Source organism: Brachyhypopomus gauderio, chromosome 9 (assembly GCF_052324685.1).
Source record: "Brachyhypopomus gauderio isolate BG-103 chromosome 9, BGAUD_0.2, whole genome shotgun sequence".
NCBI classification, from domain to species: domain Eukaryota; kingdom Metazoa; phylum Chordata; class Actinopteri; order Gymnotiformes; family Hypopomidae; genus Brachyhypopomus; species Brachyhypopomus gauderio.
Genome location: NC_135219.1, coordinates 10,369,013 through 10,378,972, shown reverse-complemented (window position 1 = coordinate 10,378,972; position 9,960 = coordinate 10,369,013). Strand labels below are relative to the sequence as shown.

At 39.1% G+C, this 9,960-nt stretch overlaps 2 protein-coding genes across 6 annotated transcripts; both read right to left on the bottom strand.

Moving 5' to 3' along the window:
- Positions 1 to 990: 990 nt before the first annotated feature.
- Positions 991 to 5,421, bottom strand: ttr (transthyretin (prealbumin, amyloidosis type I)). Of its 2 annotated transcripts, XM_077016995.1 has the most exons (6): positions 5,124 to 5,421; positions 4,242 to 4,965; positions 3,619 to 3,789; positions 2,620 to 2,759; positions 2,279 to 2,414; positions 991 to 1,877 (listed from the first exon to the last, which is right to left on the bottom strand). In XM_077016995.1, the coding sequence occupies exons 3-6, from the start codon at positions 3,682 to 3,684 to the stop codon at positions 1,770 to 1,772; spliced, it is 450 nt and encodes a 149-aa protein (XP_076873110.1). In that variant the 5' UTR covers positions 3,685 to 3,789; positions 4,242 to 4,965; positions 5,124 to 5,421; the 3' UTR covers positions 991 to 1,769. The 2 variants fall into 2 exon arrangements, with proteins under 2 accessions (XP_076873110.1, XP_076873109.1); XM_077016994.1 differs by having other exon boundaries at positions 3,619 to 4,965.
- LOC143522964 (desmoglein-2-like protein) lies at positions 5,124 to 9,892 on the bottom strand. Of its 4 annotated transcripts, XR_013133185.1 has the most exons (10): positions 9,486 to 9,892; positions 8,511 to 8,618; positions 7,373 to 7,531; positions 7,142 to 7,280; positions 6,710 to 6,879; positions 6,443 to 6,577; positions 6,154 to 6,339; positions 5,724 to 6,029; positions 5,451 to 5,586; positions 5,124 to 5,157 (listed from the first exon to the last, which is right to left on the bottom strand). XR_013133185.1 is itself a non-coding variant. In XM_077016992.1 (9 exons), the coding sequence occupies exons 1-9, from the start codon at positions 9,540 to 9,542 to the stop codon at positions 5,563 to 5,565; spliced, it is 1,284 nt and encodes a 427-aa protein (XP_076873107.1). In that variant the 5' UTR covers positions 9,543 to 9,892; the 3' UTR covers positions 5,444 to 5,562. The 4 variants fall into 4 exon arrangements, 3 of the variants coding, with proteins under 3 accessions (XP_076873107.1, XP_076873108.1, XP_076873106.1); XM_077016992.1 differs by lacking the exon at positions 5,124 to 5,157 and having other exon boundaries at positions 5,444 to 5,586; XM_077016993.1 differs by lacking the exon at positions 5,124 to 5,157 and having other exon boundaries at positions 5,541 to 5,827; positions 5,921 to 6,029.
- Between the last annotated feature and the right edge of the window lie 68 nt (positions 9,893 to 9,960).

The window sequence follows — 9,960 nt, the reverse complement described above, 5'->3', positions numbered from 1 at the left end:
GTTGGATTAAACATGAATAGTGCTGAAATGCAGGAGACTACTGGTGCCAAACCCCTCTTCTCTCTCTTGGGCTGGTTGAAAGTTTCTTTTACCATTCTTTCGCTGTCCTGTCACAAATTTTGCTTTGCCTCTGAAGGAGTTCTGTGGTAAAATGTAGCTCTTGAAGTGGTTTCATACATTTCTCTACCAGTACAACCATTGGAAGCTTACAGTTGGGATGTGCTTTTGTGTGTGTGTGAGACTAGCTTGCAAGAATAGATTACTGTAGCCTATAGACAAATGCATAACAGAACTATTTGAATATCAAATGCTCTTTCAGCATTTGTGCATAAAATCGTTATTGTAAACAAAATCTCATTAAGATTAATTTTTGGACTGTCCCCGAGCTGTATTGATTGCACTCGTGTTGTTGTTTAGTGTGAAGGCAGGCTCTCGGGTCACGTCTTAGGTTTGGCTTGTAAGCAGGGGAGAGAGTAGCCCAGCGCGGAGGTGTGAGAGAGACTTATTTGAAGGTTGCCACAAGAAAACACCTCAAGATGCAACATGTAATGTAATGATCATTTGTCTGCTGTTTAGGACACAGTACTCTATTCTACAGGCTATTGGCAGCAGTGTTGGTTGGAATCTAGTGAGGACAGACTGCTGCTTTCCAACACTGCAGAATGTGTAATTACTTATTCTTGCCATACATTATAATAAACTTTACATCATAATTTTATGTGTAATTGTGGTGGGCTTTCACCTAATATATAAAATAATAACTGAAAGCTGCACACACAAAAAGATAGACGTAAGATATAGACCTTAATGAAGGCGTTTACCATGTGCAAATCACATTAGTACGCTGGTAATCTACCACAATCCATCAGATATCCCACTCATCTCATTACGAATGTCTTAACAGTGACATTTTCACAGGTGCTTAGCCTGCTGATCTATCCCCGTAATTGTAATTGGGATTATGTCCACAGTGTTGTATACACACTTGCATTTAGTCTGTGAGCAGTTTTTGTTACAAACCCCTTTTTACTTGGGCATAACTGTGAAGAAGATTGTGTTCAATACTGTGGTCTGTCTACAGGGTTAAATCGATTTTCACCTGACCCTCTCCCATTGAAAATAGAAATGATACCCCATCTATTCCATTTGTCTTTGGACAATAAAAATATAGTGATTTTAAAGACATATTCACCATTACATATTTGTAACGTAGTGTTACAATTTTTGCAGTATTCATATTTGTGCCTTGAGTTTCTTTCCCTTAACATATTTGCATTTTTGGTTGGGAGATGCAGTGAGGTGGTTGTGGATGATGTTTGAAAAACAAAAATATGTAGAGTGCACATTTATTTTTTAAAAGGTTTCATTTGGATCTGGAGCTGTGTGTGTAGACCTCTGGAACCCGAGACTGATGACGTGGAGCAGAAAACAAGATGATTCTTTCATGTTTTGTATGTCTGTTTTTGAGGGTCCACTTTAAGTGCAACACCAGATTCAGAAAGGGGATGTCTTGAATTTCTTTGACAGAAGTGTACCATCCACGCTCCAGATCTTTTCTGTTTTGCTGGTCTGTTCATTGCGTGACCAGTTTGTTCACTGCGTTACGCTCTGTAATGATCATTATTAAAAGAGTTTATAGTTGAAAACCTGTTCTGAGAGCAAATCTCCTTTCTTGTCCGAGTGTGTTCATCTTGGTCTCTTCACTCTCCTTGTTGCAGCTCTTTGGGAGATACGCATTTTATTCGACTGCCTGCGAGGCGCTTGCGTATTCAGTCGTGCACTTTGGTGACCACGGCTGTTGTGGTGTAGGAGAAGGGGCTGAGGAGCATGGCCAGAGTGTAGTGGCGGTGACCTTCTGCATGTGCCTCAAACACCACCTGCAGTCACACAGTCAAGTGTCTTAATCCACAAACGCACACACCAAGCTCCACCCATGTCCAGTCACAGTGCTGTTTTGTTACGGATGTCCCCTGAACAGTCCACCAAGGCACTAGAACTGGTCCATTTATCTGTAGATAGATGTCTCTAGACAGGACTTTTATTCTTATATATTTACCTTTACTTGGTTAGCATCTAGAATAAAAGCATTCAGTTTGTCTTTCCCTCTTTGTATTTACTGAATACATTTTTGTTGAATGCCAGAGTCCAGTTTACACACTATATCTCTTGAAGTGAAACCTGTGCTAGTCATTTTGTGCTTGTTATTTCCAGATGCACAAAAAACCAGCATATCTGTAATGTAGAAATCATCTTATTCTTATAAAGGATGTTAACTTACATTGGCAAGCTCATGGAAAGGCGTGCGACCTTCTGACTTCCAGTAGGCCTTTGTGTCAAACACTACGCGATATACACCAGGTGTAAAGTCCTGGTCAGTGATCAGATTGTGAACTTCACCGGCAGAATCTGTATTCCTGGAGGTTGGGGGTAGGAACAGGTTAGTAAAACATTGAGCCAGAAGGTGGCTACATTTTAAGAGTAACTAAAAATTGTTGCAAAATGTACATTTACCTAAAGTTAGGCATCACAATCTTCCATTTAAGTGGGTATGAATATTACATTTCTAAAGTATTCTAAAGACTTGATCATGTGTGCTGCTTTTTGGCAATTTGTCCTTACCCCTGAGCAATCTTTTCCCAAGTTCCCTCAGCACCTTGGCGAGATACCTCGAGTGCCACATCTCCAGCAGGGACACCTTTCACCGCATCCAGGATCTTCACTGTCAGGGGGCAATAGGCGTCGGAACCACCGTGAAGATTCTGGATCAGTAAAGACCAAAATTAGTTTTTCCCCAGCCTATGAGCAGAGCTGGTGTATGTTAAACTCAACATTGCTGTAGAACTGTAATCTCAGAGAACCATAAGGCAGCAAGGTGTGGTGTTTCTGTGACTTTTTAAAATGCCAGATATGTTTGCTTTACTCCTGGAGCCTTTAACCTCTGATGAACTTGGCTTGCTCATACACCTTAACTGACATATTGATCAGCGATGTTAGCAGTGAGGTGAGGGTAAAACTGGAGGAACATCTAGTTCTCCAACTTTAAACAAAAGTAGGCTAAAGGTTATTTGTATTCTTTTTTTGTAAAGAAATTTCAATAGACTTATTAAATCTGCTACAGTGAACTAATGTAATCCAAGCAGAGGAGACGGTCATCTCCAAACTCCCAGAAATAAAAACAAAAATTCCATTCTTGATCTGTTCCGTTTAAATGATTCATGATAATGAAGCAGGTCCCACTGTTTGTTACAGTTGCTGCCAAATGTCCGTGTTTGACTTTTGCTTAAACAATGCTGGGTCCACTGGCAGATAACAGTTAAATATAGAAAAACGTCACAATGAATTTTAGCTCATGAACAGTAACGGCCAGCACTTTAAAGCAATATACATTGCGTTACAGTATACATTTACAATAAACATTACTTTACAATATCCATTACTTTGGACTAGTTCAGGTTGAAAGATTCTCTTCTGCCTAAAATATTCCTACCCCTTTCCATATATGATATACACAGTTATTACACCATCATATATTTTAAATAAAATTATTTTACTTTGTGGATTGCTGTGATAACATGGAGGAGCCTGCTACCTGTTCTCTCAGTTGATTAATTAACTTACCACTGGGGCAGCCTTACAGAAGACCTGTGTGGAAGCAAGAAGCACAAAAATTATGGCTTTGGCCATGACGGAGCAGGGCTACATACAGTATGTTTTGTGAGTTTGGTCTTATATACTCAAATTGATCTTTTCTGAGTGGTCAGGTGACTCCGAGAGGAAAACTGGGACGTTCTGTTGACACAGGGAATGTGTGACCCCTTTGTGGGAATTCCAGTTAACTTCAATAATCCTTCAGTAACATTTATTGGCTAAAGGTCTGTCAGTTGTTTCTGAGAGAAACTAAATGCCATGGTTGTTACAGTCCTTAAATGAAATTTGTGAACATTATCCAGACTGTCATAGCTCACTAATTGAGGTCATACCATGTTTCATATTGTTTGTTCTGTCATTGAACTGATTTACAGAGTCTCCCAAGAAACAACATTTCTGACAACAGTAGTAGAAAATTATGCCTTTCTACAATGAAAACTTGAGTATTGTAATAAGGTCATTTGTTAAACAAAGCTAAATATATTTAATTTTATTCATTTTCTCTGAGTGGTGCTAAACATTTTTACTGTAGACTTTCTAAAGCATATATGTATATTACTGTATTACTATATAGGAACACTGATAAGAAGTACCTCCTACAACAGCATTGCGAGCACAGGTGTGGGCCATGATTGGCTTAAATGCTTCCCCATTTGTTCAGGTAGAGTTCAGTGTTAGATGTCTATAAACAAGAACTTTGGGAGAGCCTCCAATTCATCCACAAGCACATGCCAAGTTGGGGCAGGCTTATCTTAAAGGTTCTATGAGGTGTTGTATGAGTGACAGCTTATTGCTTTTCTTGGAACGCTGAATGCACCATATAAAACGTCTCAGGGTGTTGGAGATATTGTACCATGTCCTCTCCTAGGCCTTCGGTGTGGTGTGAGATAAGGTACGTGTTTGGATCTAAAGGCTACTGTGGAAGTTTGTCCTAGAGGAATAGAGGAACCACTGTAAATGCACCAAACGTGGTATCAGTATGAGAATGGAAGCACTGTGCATGTTGTCAGAAAAGCAGAGTAAGTGATACATGTGCAGAGGCGGAGCCCTATGGGAGAACATGCGTGTAACATACGTGAGCAGTGCCAGGCTTAGGGTGAGCTGCAGCAGGGTCGGAAGTCGCAGGCTGACCGAGGACACGTCCTGCCGGTTTGCCTTGAGCGTTGCATCACACTCACCAACATCCTGACACGTGCACGCCTTCACCTGGAACCTCTGACGGTGTTCACAGGACACCCTGCATGTCTAAGATCTCCACAGTCAGCTGGTATAAGCCTGGCCACAGCGGGTCCTTGGAGATGAAGCTCACTGTTGTGCCTTGGAATGAGAGTAAATAGTAATGTGCATTAAAAAACATAAGCATCTGTCTGAGTGAATAAATGAATAGTCGGTAAGCATAGACAGATGAATTTAAAAGGATGCAAGAAGCATGAAATAGAAAAATGTTTTGAGAATTGTAGTGTTGTTTGGCTTACCAAACGGGAACCATCTCCCATTCTCCACGAGTCTCTTCCTTTATCAGAACAAATTTGTAAAGCTCTTGATTGAGATAAATATCCTCATCAAATGGAGTCATGTTTACGATGTTGGTGTCAGAACAGACATTCTCATCGTTTCACACTGCTAGTCAGTGTCAGACAGTGGTCAATTTAATCTTTCACTTTTAAAGCTATTGTTCCAGTTGTCTTGGATGGCATTTCTAAATAAATTAACAAATACTATTACATTGCAATTCTATTATAATGTGACAAATTCCTTTATGATTGTTTTAAATGGTATTTTAATGCAATCGGTTTTCACACTTGCCTTCAGTCATGCAGAATATCTTTGCTAAATAGGTTCCATTGGCCACAAACACTGACTCACGATCTGGAATCTTGACTAGTTTAACTTCCGAAGTCTTTTCATCTATGGCTATCCAGTTACCTGGAACATATGCTTTAGCATATATGCACATATGTTTTATATGAAAACTATGTACATGTTCATGTTAAATGTTACAGTGATTTGAATGTTAGCTCTTTGATGTTTTATTACTGATGAGAATGTTGGCACAGGAGCTGAGCTGATCTCACATTCTCAGCGACTTTCCCAGTATTGTGATCCACAGCAGGAAAGGACCTTATGATCTTGGGAAACTGGGTTTTCTCTGGGTCCACAGATACAGGCAGCACAGGCTCTGAAAACACCAAGCCTTTGGATAATTTGTTTACAGTGATTTTAATTGGGAAGCTTGTTTCTCCTGACTGTTTGCCATGCTTGATTTCTTCACCTAAACCAGGTCCAGTTCCTCCTAAATCTCCAGGTCCACTGACGAAAGGTGCTGCGTTTGAAACAGCCACATCCAAATTCAACAGTTTGACCTTCTCATAATCCACAGGCTGTGTTCATCCAGCACAGAGGTGTTGAGGAACAGAAGATACAAGCAAGTGCAGTTTTAATATACGTCATCAATAAAAGTTGTACATTATTTCAGTCAGCATTGGGCGAAATTAAGTCTTTTACCTTGATGAGTTTTAGAATGCCTTCGTTGGTTTTAGGGTCAGTTTCTATATTAAATATTTTTTCTTCATTACCCTTAGTAATTTTAAAGTGAGCGAGCCAGTTATCAGTGTTCTCCAAGTCTTTATCCAGAGCTTTGATTTTCATAACAACCACACCAGCAACACCTTCCTCAATGGTGGCTGCATACTGATACCAAAAAGACATTAAAGGTGAAATATCTCGCCTTTGCATTACAATTTTCCCTAATGAATGGGTGCCAACAGAAACATTTTCTAGGCTGTTTTCTTACCTCGTCTTTTTCTAGAGTGGGAACGTTGTCATTGATATCCAAAACCTGAATCTGGACTGTTCCTGTTCCCGTGTAGCCATGTGCAGCTCCATCCATATCCACACCCTGCACTACTAAAGTGTAGGCATCATCGATCTGCACAAGACAAAGAGAAAGTATGAAGAAGACATCATAAGTTATGTTTGTATTAGATCTTTAATTTGTTAATACTAGTGGATACTAATTTTACTGATTACAACAGTCCTAGTTGTAGCTTCCACTGCCTACCTCTCTATCCAGGGTGTGCTGCTTCACATAGATCTTCCCCGTGTTTCTGTCGATGGAGAACATGGGGCCATGTCCTTCTGGGGTTTGCTTCACTATACTGTACGCAATTTTTGAATTGACTGTGCCCTGCTCATCTGCATCGTCAGCACTTATCTGCATGACAGGAGTTCCTGTAGTTTTGTCAGAGACATACTATCAAATATTAATAGTTAACTGTTCATTAATATTTCCAGCAGAGATGAATTTGGCCACATATTTAGAAATGAAATGGCTACTGTTTTAATAAAATATAATAATAAAATAATTTAGTAATAGCTTCTTATTCATTATTTTAACCTTTATTCATGCTTTATATGAATAACAAAGTATGCATTATACTTTGTTATAATTAATTAAATAGTTTAGGTTAAGGTAGGGATTTAAATTACGCACCTGTTTTGCTTGATTCGGCCACAGACCCACTGAAAAACTTGAACGTTGGCTGATTGTCATTCTGATCTTCCACATGTATTCTCAGTGGAACTTCATCTTCTGCGTAAGTTCCATCTGTGTACTTTGCTACTCCTTTCAGCTAAACAAGACGTGATGCCAGAATTTGCCATTTGTTCAGATGATAATCACCGTCTATGTTAAAGACGTTGTAGAAAGAATCCTGGAACTCACGTTGTATTCTGCGATGTGTTCTCTGTCCAGAATGTCAGTGATTCTCACAAAGCCAGTTTTAGGGTTGACAACAAAGAGATTATATGGCATCTGGTCCGCTCCAGGTCCTTTCAGAAAGTATTTCACTGGCCTGTTCTCCGTGTATCTATCAGATATTATCTGCAAAACAGATACATTGATAAAAACATTGACAGACGTGTCACTGATTGTTCTGAAAACCATCTTTCACTTTTAAAAAGTTGCTCCGGTCAGTTTTTATAATGAACATAGGCTAGACTGAATACCAAAGTGCTAAATTCTACAGGCAATAATGTGTTCTTTTACATTTAAATGTACATTCCAATAATAGGAAATTTTATATCAAGTTAATCAAAGTTTTCTGTCCTGTCACGGTGAGGCGGCCCCCTACCGGTCGCCTCCGTCCACAGCGGCTGTTGTTGTTGTTGTTTTGTTATGTCGTGTGCGTCCCTCAGGTGGGCGGAGCCCGTGATCCGTCTCACCTGAGGGACGTTTGTTTGCCTATATATGTCTTGTCTTTGTACCAGTTGACCGCTGGTCATTATATCCTTGATTTGGATCTATTGCATGGGTTTTTGGTTTGTGCACTTTCAATTAAACCATCCTTTTTCCCTGAGACTTGGCGTGATCACTTCCTTTTTAGTCGCTCACCCTGCCCATCACATGTCCAAAATACTTTTGAATACTTTTGGTAGGTCCCAAATCCACTGCATCCAGATTTACTCTAGGTGTATAGGTGTGCTTGTTAAACCCTATGAAGTGGATCAAAATCTCACCATCTTACATGATTCATAACTAGCATCTGAACCCCAAATTAAGGCATTAGTTAATTGGCTTTTTCACCTTGGTATTACTGCATGTTTTTGCCCTATGCTCAGCCACTATACATAAATATAAAATATCAAATTATACATCTCCACAAATGTTTAACCAAGCTTTTTTCCAATCAAAACAAAGCTAGCGATAATGCATACAGTTGATGTGTGCATCTGTCGGAAACCTGTCAGTCTAGTTTACCTGTGTGTCAAAAAATCTCTCCTAGGTCTAACCACAGAAGCAAAAACAAGACCTTACCCCCACCCAAACTAAACCATCCCAGACTCATTCTGCACTTTCTTACTTTGGCTATGAACTCCTTCTTCGTGTAGTCGACGTTTTCAGTGAGCTTTGAGGCAGGGAGAATCCATTCTTGCTTTTTTCGTGGCATTCCTTTCTCAATTTTTGTCACCTGAAATGTGAGGGTTGTTTAAGATGCCGGACACATCAAATCAAATCAAATCAAATATATTTGTATAGCGCTTTTGCCATAATGCCATGTAAAACCTAAGATATGGCTTGTAAAGATATGTAAAATGTGCTGGCAAAAGAAGATTATCTCAAAATGTCAAGACTGGGCATCAAAAGCTCAGGATCAACTGTAATCGTGTATAGGTACCAATATACAGAGGTGGTTGAGATAACAAGTGTGTTGCTTTGTGATTAGTTGCTGAAATAAATGTTTTTGATTTGAAGTTGGTCCAAAGGTGCATATTTAACACAGCATATCTAACAGGCTGTCCAAAAATAAATCAACTCCACTGATATGGGTTAGTAGGTGCGTCTGTTTCAACAAAGTGATTTTGTAATTGTTCCCCATAAATATTAAGATTCACTGAAGTAAGACTTGATGGGCCTGATGGGGAGGATGGAGTGTTTGGAACATTAAATAATATTGTGCAATGTACTGTGTGCAATATGTATATCTATATGAATGTATGTATGTACTAAGTATTTATGTTCATATGTATCTATATATGAATGCATGTATGTATGAATGTATCTGTGCAACATCATGAGGTTATCACTGTCTTAACAAGTTAAGGTAACCTCAAACTTTAGATTTAAACTCAATAGTGTTTACATGGCTGACATCAAGCAGTCTGTGGACATATTTGATATTTCAATGCAGGAATACATGGAGCTGGTTTCCCTGATAACTTAAATTTTACACACTTTCTTATAGTTAAAACTTTTAAACAAAATATAAACAAAAACAAAATATTATTTTGTAACTTTTTTCAGATACCTATAACATAAGGGGACCAGTATCACTTACCACAATCATGCACAACAGCAGGATCAGAAAGAGTCTTCCAAGCTTGAGGGAAACCATGGTGATCAGGGGTCGTAGCTCATATCCTCGGCTCCTGGTCTTCTAGATCTCCTTTCTCTCTTTCCTTTGTTGTTGGGTTTTTATTATGATCAGAAACGGGTGTGGAGATCAGTGAATGGATGTTCCTCTCTCTATTTTTCTCTCTTTTCAGCTGGTAAAATGTCTGTTATGGTATGTACCTATTAATTACTTAGTTAGGGTTGTCGTAGACAGGTGTTCACTCCCTGTTCAGTTAGCTCTGTGTCCCAACTCACACCTTGACATTACAGTTGTAAGACATTTCACAATAGTAACTGAAATCACTATCAACAGAAGCAAAAATACAAATTGTCTCCTCAAGGGAAAAAAGAGAGACCTCTTGGTCTAAAGGGAATTCTAAAATAGTGCTTTTATATGGTAATTGTATCCTTTATGCAAA